This window comes from Cibotium barometz, chromosome 14, assembly GCF_041138505.1.
Source record: "Cibotium barometz isolate CiBa-2024 chromosome 14, ASM4113850v1, whole genome shotgun sequence".
Taxonomy (NCBI): domain Eukaryota; kingdom Viridiplantae; phylum Streptophyta; class Polypodiopsida; order Cyatheales; family Cibotiaceae; genus Cibotium; species Cibotium barometz.
In genome coordinates, this window is record NC_141059.1 from 19,712,132 (window position 1) to 19,730,382 (window position 18,251).

The following is an 18,251-nucleotide window of genomic DNA, read 5'->3' on the forward strand; positions in this document are numbered from 1 at the left end:
TCTCGTGCAATTTATTTGACTCAATTTCGAGTTCGTTTGAGTATTTTAGGGATTTTTCCCGCGTTAAATAATTAAGTCTAGGGTCAAAGGTTTATTTATTAAGGCTGTCCAAACCTCGTTAAAATACGTCCGGCCAATTTAAATAAGCACGGGCCAGATACGGTGGAAGGATAAGGTTAAATATTAATTATGGGATAGGATAATGATGAAAAAAAGGTGTGGCTCAGATAAAAAGTGGAGAAAAAGGTGGAAAAGGAGTGGCTCAGATCAAAAGGGACAAAAAAAAAGTAGCTTTTGCAAAAATAGAGGCAAAACTTGATGCACAAGCCAGGACCTGGCAAGAATAGAGTAGCTTTTGTAAAAATAGAGGCAAAACTTGATGCACAAGCCAGGATCTGGCGAGAATAGGGCGTACAGATACACCCAAAAAAAAAACATAAAAAAATAAAAATTTAAGGCCGAAAAGTGGCGCCCCCTTTTCTCTCTCTCTCCTGCTTTTTCTGTAGCACTCTCTCTCTTGTCCAGGGCCTATAAAAGGAAGGCTTGGGGGCTCACTTCCCATCATCACAGAAGGCTTTCCCTCGTGAGAGGACTCTCTCCTCTGCACTTTCGGCCATAGCCAAGCTTCCGCGTTCTTTGGGCACTTCCAAACAACATCATGCCTCCCGTTACCCGAAACGGAGCTCGAAGAGGTGGACGAGGAAGAGGTGGTCGAGGAGGAAATGCTAACGTCAACCACAAGTCCCTCAAGTGCTAGCGGCATTGGCACCAATTGAAGCGGCACCAGCGGCTGTAGTATAACCAATTGTACAAGCGATGGTAGTACCACCACCGACGGTACCAATTATTGCTCCACCAAACGTAGACCAGGTTGGAGTGTATTTCAAATTATGTACGCACTTTAAATTTAGCATTGCATACAAGATAGAAGCTTAGGCAGCAAAGAAAACACAAGCCAAAAAGCAAGGTCGGGTGATCGACTGAAACACGAAAGCATATGAATGTGCATATATGCCTGCTGCCCAAGATTTCATCAAAGTTTGTTTGGCAAAGTAGCTACTAAGTGAAATTAGGATATATACTAAAAAGGTTTAGTTCGTGCCAGATGGGCAGAACTGAGGAGTGGCTGAGGCCACAAGTTTTGGACGCCGGACACGGCGCAGTTTTGATACCTCACTCCGAGATCTGAGGAGATTGAGACGGCTGGATTCTAGATTCCTCCAGCGGAACCAAGTGTTAGATCACACGCCCGAGATTTGAGGGTGTGGCGGGTCCCTTAGCGGTCAAGTGTTAGATCACATGCCCGAGATCTAAGGGTGTGGCGGGTCCCTTGACGACCAAGCGTTAGATCACATGCCCGAGATCTGAGGGTGTGGAGGGTCCCTCGGGGGTGACAGATGTTTTGATGAAGAATTGTAATGAACATTGTTATCATTAATAGGAACTGATTGTAGAAATTCTACGCTGTCTTATCATGTATTGTGTGCGTGAAGGGCTGATTTAACAAAAACTGTTCAGGAATAAATAAAGGAATTGTTTTTATCTGTAAAATAAAGTGGTAGTAATTAGTTAATAAAAGAAGGGTGCGTGCGGGGTGGAAAGTGGGGAATAGTGCTGTCTTGACGGCCCTATTTTTTAAGTTTTCTTTAGAACTTCTCTATGTAGCTTAAGTCACTCATCTTAGGGGAACGACAGCAGACGGCCTTCGGGAGCGTGCTGTACTATGAACCAAGGGTGAACAGTACCTCCACATTCCCGTTGCTGGATCGACAGCGCGGTTGAGTGTGTAGACGAGAATTAGAAGACTGAATAGGTGACCGTGCTTTCGTAATTAGATGATTGACTAAGCGACCCACGCTTTCGGATGCGGGGCAGAGCTAGTCTAGGCGCTGGCGGCTCGTATTTCCGCTTGTCGAGCGAGTCGGAATGTCGTCCGTCGGATTCCGGTATTAGCTAGCCGACTGCCAAGGTCAATCCCGCCCGGGCAACCGGGTCGGGAACCTCACAGCAATGCAGTACCAGATCTCACTAATGGAGGTACTACAAGAATAGCAAAAGTAAACATATGGCTTCAATTTAACAAGTTAGCACCCTTGCTACGAAAACTAAAGTTTGATGATGAAGATGCAACTGATTTTGGAAGGTATATCGAAGGTTTTCATGATGTCGTGGTTACAGGTTGGGGTGCACAAAGCATCACCCCATATATGCATATTTTGTTAGTGCATGGACCATATTATGCTACCCAGGGAAGTTTGGCCATATGGTCTACTCAAGGAATGGAGCGCTTGCATTGGCAGGCACGTTGTGCTTATCAAAGAAGTAGTGATCATGGTGGAGAGTACGGTCACAAAGACATTACCACCAATGAAAGAGTTGTAAGTAATCCAATGCTCCAATTATTGCAATGGTAGTATAGGAGGATAGAGATAAGGTTTGCAAAAAAATTAGTCCAATGCTCGTCCCCTGAGCCCCCAAATGCAAAAAGCATTGCAAGAGCACTTGATAGGAGAAGACGTGGCTACAATAATTCCGATGCAAGAGAGAGGCATGCGATATGGAGGCAACAACGACAAAGAGTTGGGCGCAGATGGGTGGTCAGGGGAAGATATGATGGATCGGAAAATTCTCCTAAAGTTGACAATGCATAAGTATTTTTAATTCATTAGGAAATTTGTGGAGTTTTGTGCTACATGATCCCCCTGACGACGCAAGAACAGTTGCAAAAATGAATATTATGATTCTAATGCACAAGAGATGCATGGACAACAATGAGTGGGGCGTTGATGGATTTCTAGTAATAATGCTTAATATTTTTTGTGTGTGAAAGGATAGTGTTGACTATTTTTAAAACTGTTGACTTTTTTTACATTAAAGACCCATTCACATACCACACTCTCTTTCACTTCATTTCTAGGTAGAGCTATGGGACGCCTCAAGCAATGTGCAAATAAGCTTCCCTCCAAAACATGCCGTGTGCCTCCTCAGAACAATGATGATAGTGATCGCACTATGTCTGATGAGCATGTACCACCTCAAGCACCACCTCCACCACCACCACGAAAGAGAAGATGGAGACCTGGGACTGTCACGCTTCAGGAAATAAGGAACTATCAAAAGACTACAGATCTATTGAATCCCACGGCACCATTCGCTCACTTGGTGAGGGAGGTAATGCAAGATTTGTACAATGATAAATCTGGGATGTTTTACAGGTTTAAACTCAAAGTGGTGCCCCCCACGCGATGGTCTGCCCAAGCACTACTCGATTTGTACAAGCTGCAACTGAAGCATACTTGGTTGACATGATGCAGGATGGCCTATGTGTTGCAATCCATGCCAAGCGTGTCACTCTCACTGCCAAGGACATGCGCTTAGCTTGCCAAATCTGCAACAATTCAGATGTCTTTGAGCTGAATCCAAACATGCCGTGAATGTTTGCATACATGTTTGGATTCATCTCTATCTAAATCCTTTAGGATCTCGGTTTTATATCTATCTATATCCTTTAGGATCTCTATTTATCTCAATCTATGTAATTTTCCAAGTATTTGTACTCTCTTTTTTGTCAATCTAGATGGTTTTCTTGTCAATTGTTAGTTTTAATGTTAATGTGGTGCAAGGTGCAAAATTCTGTGAGTATGTTGAACAGTGGGTCGATACGTGTTTGACACGCCTTGGATACCTACAAAAGTTTGATGTATGTGCTATTCTCACATGCGTGGACGCCCATGTCAAGTTTCGTAGTGATCTGAGAAATTCAATATTTTAGGGTTTTGGCTCTAAATTAAGTTTTGGCTATAAATTAAGTTTTGGTCACTTCTTGGCTCATTTTTACTTTTCACTATTTGTGAGAGTGAGAGAGAGAGAGAGAGAGAGCGAGAGAGAGAGAGAGAGAGAGAGAGAGAGAGAGAGATTTTCACCATGGTTTGTGTCAAGCAAACTCCTACGCGTTACAACCAGTTTGCTGGGCTTCTAGGGCTCGGGGAGACCTACTCTAGCTTTGATACCTCTAGCGATAAACCCCCCCCCAAAACCCCTCGCATGCAGCATCCTCTTCATCACAACCGACGAACCCTCAACCACCCCTTATCGTCCGCCTACCCATCCCCATGCGAGGTACGACCACCACCCTACCTTCACTGCCAATACTAGGACCCGGAGATATAGCTCCTCATGTGGCACCTCCTCCTCCCCCCCCTCTTGTGCATCAACAATAAGCACAAGGACCTCCTCCCCCCCCTCTCGGGCAGCATCAACAACCCCGAGGAAGGCAACAACGGCCACCTCGAGGAAGGTAATAGCCACCACCTCGAGGAAAGCAACAGCGGCCACCCCACAATGTCCGTCGACCTCACCGTTGGAGGCCGGGCACTGTGGCGTTGAGGGAGATTTGCTATTATCAAAATTCAGTAGATCTATTGATTCCTCGAAGCCCATTCTCTCGTGTGGCGAGGGAAGTCCATGAAGAGTTGGCTTGCGAATTCAACAGATACCATTGTGGGAGACAAAGGATGCAAGCCACTCGGTGGTCTCCATAAGTGATTGAAGCAATACAAGAGGCCGTCGAGGCCTACATAGTGGATCTTTTTGATGATACAAATTTAGCGGCTATCCATGCAAAGAGGGTGACAATTACCCCCAAAGATATGCAGCTATGTAGGCGTATTCGAGGGGAGAGAAATCCTCATTAGAGTCTTTTGTAATCTTAACAGCTTACATCGGATGTAAATTTTGATATTTTGCCTCGACATGATGTATATATTTCCAAATATTAATACATGAGAAGTTATAATTTGGATTATGTCTTGTAATTTCAGTTTTTAGTTTTTAGTTTAAGTGGTCCTAATGAAGTATGCTTAAAAAATAGCTTCAAGTGTGTTGACATGTGCATAACACTTGAAAACATAATAACTGACAATTGAAGTACATTGCACAAACAAAATTTGGTGTTATATTGCATAAAAAAGAGTACAATGCTCTGAAACATATAACAAGGCTTCAGTAGGCTTCAAAAAAGTTTGAAAGGCTTAGAAAAGGGGTTTAAGTGCGTCGCCTCTTGCTACTACTAGGCTCAGGGAATAGTGGGAGTGGGCCTTTGAGGGCTAGGTAGATGATTTTCTCTCCCTCAATCTCCCTTAGAATGAGCTGGGGATCTGTAATCCCCTCAGCACATCCCAAGTCAATGAGGCCTTGTAGCACTCCACCTCATTTAACATCATATAAATATACTAGCTTAGATCGCCGTACCAATACAATCTTTCCTAGGCTAGAGGATACAGGGATGTTTTTGTAGGGACCCGCTTTAGTGAGGGCCTTCAGCTTGAAAAGGCTAGTCGCACCCTCTGGCGAACATGTCTTGTGGATCACCAAAATATCCTTGGAGATACCACTAATATAATGCTTGAGGGCAGAGTCTGCAACTCTCCCTTGGGTCCCGCTTCTCCCGGCTTGTCTGCTAGAAAACTCATCAATGTAGACCACACTCTGCAAGCATATAAACAAACCAATGAGACCTGAATTCAACAATCAACATAACACTATCATAAATTTTGCAAAGGACAGTTGTGGGGCAGGTTCGTACTCCAAAGGTGGTATGTGAGCTTATTCACTCCACCATCAGGGTGAAACAGGGATGTCCACTCTCCCCTACTTTGTTTGGGATGTATGTGGATGAGGTTTCAGACTACATTGAGAGGGGGGGCTACAGAGGAGCACAGTTAGCAGGGACATGGATTTCATTGCTATTGTATGCAGATGATATTGTGTTGATTTTGGATTCACCAGAGGGGATGCAGCGGCATTTGGATATATTGCACACATTTGCTAGTGATAGCGGCTTAAAAAATGAGCCCTACATATGTATGTATGAAAGAAAAGACAAAAAATGCAAGATGGGAAAGAATGGCAAAAAATTAGCTGTTCTATATTGTCTTGTTCCGCGAGCGTTGCAGCATCAAGGTCACAGCCAAACACTGGCATGGTCTCTACATTGTCCTCTGGAGGTGCCTGGCTTCTTGGCAGTAAAGGTCCAAACATCTCCTCCTGCAATCTTTCAAACTATGCATCTGAGAGGCTACACTTGGGAGCGTTAGCTGCACTTGCAATAGAAGCTTGGACCTCTACAATAGCTGTAAGAGTATCTACACAGCTATCATCGTATCAACCAACCTCATTGATATGGGGAGGTTGGTCTTCAACCTCAAAATCTATGAAGTCATCACCTGCATCCCTGATAAGTTGGCAATAGATCTCCTCTGTCGACAACTCCAAGACTTCTAAAACATCTTGTAGAAGTAGGTATTCAACCCCTTTGATGATTAAGGGTGTAAGGGCTGCTACTAGAGTCACCAAAGGTTTCTCCATAGAGACTGGCTAGGGATCGATGATGGCCAACACTTTTTGCTTCTCCCCTTGAAGATCTAGTGGGGTTTCTACTGGCTCTTTATCTAGAAAAGTTGGGTAGGAGGTTGAAGGTGGTGGCTCATCATCGTCTATGGTAGCCTCATCATAAGGGGTGTAGATAATAAATATCGCAAAAGCGACATCCCGTTCCACAGTGAAGGTGGCTAGCAACACCACTGATGGCTCTATCCACCACCCTCTTGTGGGCATCTGTTTTCTTCATGGCGTATAGAAAATGCTTGGGCACCCAATTGTGAGGGGACCCATCTGTGGTGAAGGTGATGGGGTCGCAAGTAGAGCAAAACAAAGCGAGGATAGGGTTGGTGGGATCTACAAGGGAGAGTGATTCCTCAATATGAATGCTTGTGCAAAACCTAGGGTAGATCAGGTTAGCATCAGTGACATGCTCGGTGCTAGCAATCCACTCATCGAAAGCTTCGCGTGAATCCATGGTGTGAGCTTGCGAGAGAGATGGGTAGGGAGTGAGGAGTGTAAGAATGAAGTCCAAACTTTGAAAGTAGACTTTATAATGGCCTTTTAAATTGAGATGTCCATTTCCCATTTGGCCGCCCAACTCTCAACTCTCATTTGATTGTCACACGCGCATACCTCTCTCTCTTCCCCTCTCTCTCTCTCTCTTTCTCTATCTATCTATCTCTTCAGACACACACACACACACATACACGATGCACGCAAATATACAAACAAATGTACACATGGTGCTTGCAAATATACAGACAAATTAACGTCATCAAACTTGCCTTGGCATCAAAATACTTATAACTAAAATTCAATGAGAGAATAGACACAAAAAATAGGAAAATCATATTCTATTAATTGCAAAATGATTTACAATGATTCAATCAGCTCCAATACATGGGGAGAGGCACATTTGCCGCATGTAAGCTCTGTTTCACGCTTGTATCTAATGATTTTTCCATCTAGCCTAAAGTAAAATGTAGACGGAGGCTCAGAATACACGAGCATGACTTCTTGGCGCAAGAACAAAAGTGGCCAATCACCACCCATGCCTTGCACCATAAAAGCCCCCTCCATATATTTCATACATGCCACCTTGCATGCTAGTGTGAAAGCTCCCATTCATGCCCATGGGGTGCATATTCATCTTAAACTAAAAGACAGAGCCTCCATCAAAGTAACCAGGATTTCCAAGGTGGGAAAAGAGAAGTCAGGATAAGGCTGGAAGAATGCATGTGCCCACATCAATACAAATCAAGGAGAAACTCTTTATATAACAAAGAACATGTGGATGTGTGTGCCCCCATCAACTCAGTAAGAATTGATTATATCACAAACAACATGCAGATGCATGTGCCCACATCAATACAACTCAAGAAGAAACTGTTTATGAAAGAAGGAGCTGCTTCTTCCCTTAGTGGTAGGCTTTATTCTGCCTCAGTCTACCCTACATCTCTGGAGGTTTGATAGAAACTTAGTACAAAGGCCTCTGTGTGAATATATGCTCTTATGTGTGTGTGTGTGTGTGTGTGTGTGTGTGTGTGTGTGTGTGTGTGTGCGGGTGCACATGCGTGTGCATGAGAGAGAGAGAGCATATCTTGATCCAAAGTTCTACACTCGCTATTGGGCACTGAATGACGTTAGTAGGGAGGGGGTTTTTAAAGGGAGGGATAGTGTATTTTATAAGGTATCATCCATATATAGGGGGTACATAGGGGTTTTTCCACATGATTTCCACATCTTTTGTGCACGCAGGTGACATGTGCTCATTAGTCCTAGTGAATCCCCCGAGTGAATAGGTCAATCATTAGCCTGTTAAAAGTTATTGGGGAATTGGTTAACCCAAAAGGCATCACAATGAACTCAAAATGACCAAACCAAGTGTAAAAAGTGGTCTTGGGGATGTCCTCTTGCCTTATCCTGACTTGGTAGTATCCCAATCTTAGGTCTATCTTGGAGAAGTATGCAATCTATCCAGTAACTCATCTATCCTTAGAATGGGGTACTTGTTCTTGATTGTAAACTAATTTAGTCCTCTGAAGTCTATGCATAGTCAGAAGGTGCTGTCTTTCTTCTTTTGGAAGAGAACTAGAGTGGCCCATGGAGAGACACTAGGCTTAATGATTTCTATGGCTTCGGGCAAGGATATTTTGTAAGAAGCTCTCACTCCATTTCCAACGGTTTTGGGTAATGAGAATGGGAAAGTTTTAGGGAATCTTAGGCATGGATTGATTGAAAAGGAACAATGTTGATATACATTGCAAGAAGGGAACAATCTCTTTCCAAAATGAGAAAGGGTAGACAATACAAATTCAACGAATGGCACGTAGGGCCCCCTTAAGAGTAGTAAAAGCAACCAAGTTAGTTAAGGGTTAAAAGAAAGGTCTACCCATTTTTGTCATCAAGCTGAATGATCCAGCCAAGTCTCTAGAAGGTAAAGAACCCAAATGGTTAAGTGAATACAAAGATTTCTTCCCCAAAGAGTTGATGGATCTTCCATCTTCAAGAGGTTTAGAGCGTGAGACAGAGTTAGAGCCAGGTTCAAGGCCAGTGGCTAGACCTTGAAGGCTGAATTGCAAATCTACCATTTTTTCCTAGATCACAATTTTAGAACCATTCGCAAGAGAAGCCCTTAATTTCTTACCCATGGGCAGTACAGTAACTCCTAACTTTAGCTACTACACTTGGAGAAATGAAAGAAAGAGTGCTACCCGAATCAACAAGGAGGTAAAAAGAGTTACCCTAACATTCTACTAGGGTTTCGATGACTGACCTTGAATCAAAATCCACTAGACTTTAGACAAGAGAAAACTTTAGGAAGATAGTTTTTCTTATTTTCATTATTGAACACTTTACATTGCCAAATCCAAACTTACAAAAGGGAGCTCTACAAAAGGGGTACAAAAAAAGGTTCTAGGCTTAGTTTATATCCATAAATACATCCGTCAAATTATTCGAGGATAACAGTAATTAGATTACAACCGAAGGGAAAATTTCTTCTGGGGACTACAAGAAGCCAAAAATTACAAAAGTTGAACCAAAAAAAACATCATCCCTCAATTATCCCCTTGTTGCTCCCGCGGATTAGCATGGCAGTTCCACTAAATGCACCACTAGGCATAGCACTGGGAACAAAGGGATGGAACCTCCCCCAAGGAAATGGACCGGCGATTGATTGCTTCACCATGGGAGCGCTAGTGGGGACGTAGAAAAGGACCTCACATGGCTAGACCGAAGGGACGAATGCTCATCTTGTCTTCTAGTAAGTAGTTCATAAAAAAAAAGGAGCTTGCTTTCAAAACTATTGTTTGACAATTACATAATGCAGTAATACTGGGGACAGAGGCGCATGGCTTCTTAAACGTGTGCAAGTCCAAAAATGTTGAGAAGGTGATCCCATCCCCATAAAGTGACTCGGGTAACTCTTTGCTTGGTCCCCCAAATTGTCTAGGCGTCTGTCGTATCCTTTGCCGAAAAAAAAGGATGTTTCATATGCACGATATAACGAACCTTTTCCACTCAAGTATAAGTCTCATCTGCGCAACATAATTGTATATTTACACACACACACACACACACACACACACACGCGCACACACACACGATTCTTCAATATGAACACTCTTTAGGCCAATTTACACGAGGCACATTTTCTCTCACCACTAGTGGTGAGAAATTTTCCCTGAAATCTAGCTTATCGCACTCCGCAAAACCACCTTTAAAAATGTAGAGTCCCCTATTTATTGCAGAAAAACCACATCGTGAGAGGTAAAATTACTTTGAACGCCTTGTAAAACTACCTTGGGATTTGTGCTTTCGATTCTCCATATGGCCAGAAGCAAATGCCACCAACGTGCAAAAATGTGAGCATTCCTACCTTCGTGTGAATTGGTCCTTAGGTCTATAAAAGTATGTATGCATGCTTAAAGTTTTATTGAAGAATGTGTACAGTTCATGAATAAATGTGTAAATGAATCAATTAAACCCAGTTGGATGGAACTGACAAGCAAGGTGAATAAAGCTCTCACTTAGTCCTTGGGACTAAAATGGGTACTCTGGTTTTGCAGCATGGTTGGACAGGTGCCCGCTATTGGTTAGTGACTTGGTGGAGGATTCTGATGCGCTGCTGATCGACAAGTATGGCAGGATTCATGTGTTAGTGTCACCATCTCATTGGGACTGGGAAATGTTAGGGATCGGCAGGGAGATGGTATGGATCATTGCCAGGCTCTTGGATCAAAGAAATTTCTTTATAGCCCTTAGCGCATTCCCTTAGGCATTAGCGCTTAGCGCTTAGTGCATTCCCTTAGGCATTAGCGCTTAGCGCTTACCCCTTAGCGCTTAGTGCATTCCCCTAGCGCTTAGCGCTTAGCGCATTCCCTTAGGCATTAGCGCTTAGCACTTAGCCCTTAGCGCTTAGCGCATTCCCCTAGCGCTTAGCGCTTAGCGCATTCCCTTCGGCATTAGCGCTTAGCGCATTCCCTTAGCCCTTAGCGCTTAGCGCATTCCCTTAGGCATTAGCGCATTAGCCCTTAGCGCATAGCGCATTCCCTTAGGCATTATCGCTTAGCGCATTCCCTTAGTGCTAAGCGCTATGTAGCGGTAGCGCTAAGCGCTTAGCTTAGTGCTTAGCGCATTCCTTTAATGCTTAGCCCTTAGCGCTTTATTGTGAGGCGCTTAGTTTACTGTTTATTGTAGGATTCTAATTTTATTGCTTCTAGTTTTTGAATGCTTTTAATTTTAATTTAATGTTTATTATAGGCTTTACGTATAGCGCTTCTAGTTTCTTCAATTTTAAATTTTTATTGTAGGCATGTACATGATGTCGCACATGTTATTACAGGAGTGGTTACCCTTTGGTATGCGGGTTGAAGGAACCTAGGTAGCCCCCGTATTGTTATTACACCTCTTCTTCTTATTTATATGAAGAGGGTGCTAATGGCTTTAGTAATAACGAGCGTTGTGGGAACTGGGAAACTTCCAAGCGGAATAGGGCACTGTCCACCCATTCTAACTGTGTGGCATCATATGCTAGTACCTCATAGCTATGTGCATAGCACTTAGCGTTTATGCATTAGCGTATATACATAGCATATTTTAGCATTGTTGTAAATCTTTTGCATTTAATTTATTTGTAGATAGAATGGATGATGAAACTCGCAACCAGATTATAGAGAATCTTATATGTGCGGGCTATACCTATGAGGACGCAGTATGGTCGGTTGACCACTCTTATCCAAAAGATCATGTACGTACTTGTTGTTTTAGTATTAAGACTTATATCAAGTTATTCTTATCTTAGTCTTATAGTAAGTACTGAAATGTCTTAATTTTTTTTTATCTAAGACATCCTCTTCCACAATACCACAGCCTCCCGCGCCTAGCTTTATGGAGCTTATATCGGGAGTTCATGCATCAAACCCTTATCCTTACCCCCCTTACTCTTTCACACCACCATTGTCCCCACCATTTATAAGCACTAACCCGTCTACAGCCCCTCAAACAACTCAACAAACTCCATCTCAATCAAAGGGTCCAACCCCTTTCCCATCATATCCACCCACAGCACAACAAACACCATCCCATTCTAATATTCCAAGCTGGCGTGAGAGCCCAATGTCTACGCCTTCATCATATACACAAGCACAAGCCACTGGGTTGGGATCTCAACCACAATCCACGAGGAGGGGTAGTCATCAACAAAGTGTGAGGTCTGGATCACGACGATCCTCAGGCTCCGGTACTCAAGAACAAACAACAAGATCAGGATCACGTCGTCATTCTGGATCGGGATCACAGGGTCGTCGAAGTTCATCTAGTGGGGGTGGGGTGGAAGTGGGGTGTTTTCCGTGTTTTGGGAGTGCTCGCATTCTTGATGACATCAATAATGAACCCAATGATCAAGGGAATGGCTATTGGGAGGCCACTCATGGGAGGAATGCTGGGAGCGGCGGAGGTCGCGACCAGCATTTCGACCATGAATGGCTGACCAACAGCCATTCGCGTACGTCACGTGTCGCCGGGAGGGAGCAGCCAATCTCCAATCACAAGTGCCAACTCAGCATTCTGAAGCATTCTCCAATCTCACGCTGCCAAGTCAACATTCTAAAGCGGGTGAAACTATTCTCCAATCAAAAGCTGCCAGCTCAGTATTCTGCAGCGTGTGATACACCATTCTCCAATGAAAAAAGGCGTCAGCACTGTGTGAACTTTGTCCTCCAATCAGCTGCTACCACAGTTGGATGGTGACGTGTGAATCCAGCATCTGCTGATTCTCCTTCTGAATCTCAGCTGATTGTACGGCTAAGATTAATGCTCTGCCGACTGGCGACCGTGATGGAGTAGGGAATGGACATCAACTGTCCATTCCCGGGAGGAATGTGATGGCATGTGGCGACCCGCCGCTAGGCGAGGAGCCACTGCCATCACATTCCGACCGGAATGGACAGTTGATGTCCATTCCCGGCCGTCATGGGACGGGGGGGAGGCAGAGGTAAAGTGCAGCAGCAATGAACAGTGGCGCAGTGGTACAGTGGCGCAGCAATGAGCAGCACTAGTGCACGAGGGGGACAGTGGCGTCAGTAGGGTAGTGTGCAGCACTGTGTGCAGCTAGGTGTCAGTGCACGAGGTAGGGGGGACCAATCATCTTGCATTCCAACTGCTGATTTGTCAGAATTGCAATCATTCCAAGTGCTGATTTGTCGCTCATCCAATGGTTGCATTGGCTCATTCCAAGAATTTATGCTCCTTGATCGTACGGCTGGGATTCATTCCAATGATTGCTGACTTGTCACAAATCTGATGGCTGCAGCCCTGCATTCTGCAAAAAAAGGACTCTGACCATCGAACGGCTGTGATGCCTCCTCTGCCGACCCCCGTCCATGAGGGTATAATAGCTTGCTACGCAGGGCACAAATCCATAGCACAGTGAGGCAGAGCCCATTCATGGGCATGGGGAGGCCCTCGGTGTTGTGTACATGTAGATAAAACAGGACATGCAAGCGACGATCACGTAACTCTAATCTGCCAAGTGTATTACAGGCGACTTGTAATACATGTCAGCACCACATGGTGATGACGTGTATTACAAGCCTCCTGAAATACACATGGCAGAGGAGTGAGGGAGCACCTATTATTAATTTTTTTGACTCTTCCAATTTGAAGAGGCTTGGCTTTCAGTACAGCTTCACACTTGAAGACATGTACCAGGAAGCCATCAAATGCTACAAGGAGAAAGGGCTATTACAAGCTCTGGTTTGTGAAGGCAGAGAAGAGAGAGAGAGAGAGAGAGAGAAAGAGAGAGAAGCTCTCAACACAGAGGCATAATTATTTGACCTGCTATTGACAATCACAACAACATGTGATGCAACCTTCTCAGAACCAAATCTTACTCACTTTCCTATATACCAGCATTCGAGTTCCCCTCCCTTACCTTTTCAGACCGTCAAGGTCCAGGGTCGTGGGGCCTGCAATCTGGGCCGTACATTTCAGTTGCTTTATCTGCAGGAATCAGCAGCTCAACCCGTTAGATGCTTGCCACCTCAGCGTGCGGAATATCAGCTCGCTGCAACCCGTTAGATGCTTGCCACCTCAGCGCACGGAATATCACGTGATGCTGACACCTCAGCACACGGAATGTAACCAGTTCTGACCCCGTAATCCTGGCTGCTGTACGCACAGTACTACATGCTCAAAGTGTTGTATCTCTACTTACTCGCAATTGTCTTGTAGTAGGGTTATAGCACCTATATTAGGGAATAACCAATGAAGACACATTTCTCAGCTTTTGGGTCCAACTTAGTGCGCAGCTCATCAGGCACATGTACATAAACAATGCAACCAATCACTTTCAAATGAGATACATCAAGTTTCTTACCTGTATACTTCTCCTCAGGCATCACATCATGTATGGCTACCAGAGGGGTCTTATTCAGGGAGGGAAAGATGATACCATGGTGGAGTCTGATCCTCCTGGGGCAGACTCTTCAGCTGTGGAGGAAGTCATTTCCCTTTCTCAATGAATGAAGACTTGGTGATTTCCTCTTGGAACATCAAGGGGATAAAATCTGAGAAGAAGGCTGAGGCTTTCTGGGCCAGTTTGAAGAGACAAAGGAGAGTAGATATTTGGGCAATTCAGGAGCATCATCTATCATCTGCCTGTCCTAGGAAACAAAGATGGCAAAAGATGCTGGTGTTTTATGGAGAGGCCAGGGATGGCTTCAGTGGGGTGGTAACAATAGTTAGGAGTGAACTCTGCCCTAAAGTAGTGTTTCAGCATCATTTTGGGAGAGCTCTAGGTATAGAAACAGTTTGGCAAGGGAACCCATTGACTGTAGTGAATATCTATGCTCAGAATGATGCCAAAAGTAGGGCAAAGCTGTGGCAGGACTTGACTGATATAAAAGTAGAAGGTGAATTCATTATGATAGGAGATTTTAATATGATAGAACATAAGAAGGATAGATCTGGGCCTTCCCCAACTTTGGTAGGAAGAGAAGCTAGTAGTCATCTATAGGAACTCGTTGAGTTCCAATAGAATTCACTAGCTTATACCCAGATGGTGTCACTGTTGGCAGCCCTTCAGTTATCAAAGGATCCACTCCTGGTATAACATTACCTAGGATATCAACTATCTCAATATCTACCACAACGAGGTACATGGCCCCATCTCATCCCATATAACGGTCTCCTTGTGAGGCTAAGAGTTTATGAATGGTAGTCTTTGGGGATTTGCTAGTTTGACATGGTTTGGTAGTATTTGGTAGTTTATCTGCTACTTTTGGTTGTAAGTAGCAGTTTTTGGTAGTTGAAGTTTAGCTGTTTGGCAGGGTTTGTCTGTTTTGAAACTAGTTTTATTTTGGTGGTTTGGTGGTTTTTGGTAGTTGATAGTACTACTGCTGCTTTTGGTTCTAAGGTGCAGCCTCTGGTACTATTGGGTGGCTTGCCAGGTTTAGGGTATTATGAAACTACTTACTTTCTATGGTGGTGTTTGGTAGTTGGTGGTACTAGTGCTGCTGTTTTATCTAAGTGGCTTCTTTTGGCACTACTGGGTGGTTTGGTAGGTTTTGGGTGCTTTGGAACTACTTTGGTTTTGGTGGTTTGATTGATTTTGGTACTACTGATGGTGCTTTTGTTATTTATTCAGAGTTGTTGGTACTACTTTTGTTCTGCCTTTAGTGCTCTTTTGAGTTGTTGAGTTTGTGAGTATGGTCCTTTTTCTATTTTTTTCACAGCATGAGTATGATATGCTAGAGAAATCATGGAGGGAATGTCAGGGCCATACCAATTTTGTGAAGCAGATGATTGTGGACGTTAAGAATGGCACGAGGTTCACGTTATTCCCAAGGCCCCATGTTGTCAATTCGGCCAAAACGATTTATGTGGTTGGGGCGTGCGTTGCGTGTGGCGAGCCTCTAGAATCTGCCCATGTTGTGGGCCTATTTATGCTCTCATGCCGACACCAGTATCACCCCCTTTGCTTTAGTGCTGTGTTACGGAGCCGGAAGTCTTGTGCCAAAACCGGTTGTGACATGGTGATCCCCAAGGAGGCAAGGTCGTGGATCAATGGAATTTATGTGAAGAAGAGTAAGTAAGCTAGTGTTTTGCATGATGGTACTCTCTCTATGTCAAATGTCAGGCTGTTTGTAAGATGTGTGTTGTTTGCTGAGTTGCAGATGATGAGGTTGCAGAATTAGATGCGACCACCGGTTTGAAGACTGGTCCTTCCAAGTCTGATGCTTCTCATGTGTTTGGTGTTGATGGTGATTGGGGGAAAAGAAGAGGGGCTGGTGGGTTTGATGTTGATTATGATTGGGGGAAAGGGGGTGGTTTCTTTGTGGGTAGTGACACATTTGGCAGTGAATCAGCCTTTTCTGTAGATGCTGATGGTCAGAAAGCTGGAATGAAAATTGATGTGTGTGGGTGGTGATCGCACGCCACCAGTTGGCAGTGAATCAGGGTGTAAAGAAGATGTTGATGAAGACCAGCCAGGCAATGTGGCTCAAAAAAAAAGGATGTGTGTGAAGCTTTTTGGCTGCGAACCAGAGGACACTGATGCTTTTGGTGAGAAGACAGCAAAGAGGAAAGGGACGAAGGCTACAAAAGCTAAAAAGGGGGGAAAAGCACAGGCTAAAAAGGTGGACACAGCTGAGAATCCAAAGAAGGGGGAAAAGGCTGACGACACAAAGAAGAAGGAAGGGGCAGAGATCCATGATGGGGAAGGGGCAGAGGATACCAAGGACAAAGAAGGTGCATCCAATGCAAAGGGGGCTGGGACTGAGGCCGATAAAGGGGAAGGGGTAGAGGGTACCAAGGAAGGAGAAGGTGCACAAAATGCAAAGGGGGCTGGGGCTGAGGCCGATAAAGGGGAAGGGGCAGAGGATACCAAGGAAGGGGAAGGTGCACAGAATGCAAAGGGGACTGGGGCTGGGGCTGAGGCCGATAAAGGGGAAGGGGCAGAGGATACTAAGGAAAGAGAAGGTGTACAAAATGCAAAGGGGGCTGGGGCTGAGACCGATAAAGGGGAAGGGGCAGAGGATACCAAGGAAGGAGAAGATGCACAAAATGAAAAGGGGACTGGGGCTGGGGATACATCTGAGATATTATTAGAGGATGCAAAAGCGGGTATTGATGAAGCGGAGGCCAAGAGTGCTCCAGGTGACAATACTGATGATGTCGTTCCTCTTTTAGAGTTTTTGCGTAAGCAAAGGACATTGCGAAAACGCAGCCATGCCCTTTGATATACAATACGGTCTAATATGGTACGATCTAATACAGTACGGTGTATTTACCGTACTAATAGTCTTACATCGTATGAGTACAACCATGCCTCGGTGTCAACCAGTTGTATTTTGCAAGCCATGTTTTTTAAAATTTATAGTCCATCGACAGAGATAGATTCCCACATTGACATATTACTCATGGTTTCTATTGATTGATGATCAGTCTCTGTCGATGGACTGGTTAAGGATTGTTTATGATGGTACTCACTCTTATGTTGGTATGCAGCTACTGTGCGTGATCAAGTTTATGATCATGATTTGGGGACTTCTAAGGGGGTCATCCCATCTAGTCTTGATGGCAATCCAGGAGATCAATTCCCCTAAAGAGGCTAGCCTAAACCCGTTGGTTGGTGTTGATTCCAACCACCGACGGGTATTGGATCCCTTCGAGGTTAGGGCCTAGCTGAGGGCAGAGAAGCGGCCTCATGTTCATAGATTGGCATGAGGTGGTCAACGGGTTCATGTCCTAGGAAGCAAGATTCCCCTTGTTTGTAGGTGGAGTGGGTGGATGGGAGGCTCTGATAGCAGGGCTCCGTGTCAGTGTTGTGGCTTGATGCCACATTTTAAAGTTAAGTTATAATTTTTATTGTATTTGAAGTTGTGGATATTATATTCATTGTGCATCGGTAATATAGGTCATTTTGCTTGGTGTTCATCATTCATTCTCTTCATCCAAGGGTAGTAGTGGATCTATGGGTGCCCTTGGTTAGTCTACCCTGATGGTACAACGTTCTAGCTGGCTTTGGTGTAGGCGTAGGAGGGCTCTAGTGGGTACACATGGCCAGGGGGTCACTGCAATTTTGGATTCTTTTGTCCAGACCCATTTCAAGGCCCTCTCAGCTGGTATTAGAGTGCCAAGTTGATTAGGATGAGAGCATGAAGGCTCGTACTAATTCTAGGACCTAGTTGGACCCTGTCCAGAGATCATAGATGGGTGAAAAGGGGGGAAACATATGCATGTGTGCATATTGTCTTCAAAATATTATTTTCCATTGTTGACAACTATACTTAAGGACAAAAGGATTAACAGCATTGAACAACCAAGGCTGACAAGCCAAAAACAAGTGACTTTGACTCAACAAGTTT

General features: G+C 44.4%; 1 protein-coding gene across 2 annotated transcripts; it reads left to right on the forward strand.

The window, feature by feature from the left end:
* The first annotated feature begins 578 nt into the window (after nucleotides 1–578).
* LOC147631762 (uncharacterized) lies at nucleotides 579–3,610 on the forward strand. Of its 2 annotated transcripts, none has more exons than XM_086807876.1 (3): nucleotides 579–870; nucleotides 2,918–3,162; nucleotides 3,315–3,610. In XM_086807876.1, exons 2-3 carry the CDS (start codon nucleotides 2,926–2,928, stop codon nucleotides 3,432–3,434), a joined length of 357 nt encoding a protein of 118 aa, XP_086664002.1. In that variant the 5' UTR covers nucleotides 579–870; nucleotides 2,918–2,925; the 3' UTR covers nucleotides 3,435–3,610. The 2 variants fall into 2 exon arrangements, with proteins under 2 accessions (XP_086664002.1, XP_086664001.1); XM_086807875.1 differs by having other exon boundaries at nucleotides 2,918–3,171; nucleotides 3,315–3,609.
* Nucleotides 3,611–18,251: the final 14,641 nt, after the last annotated feature.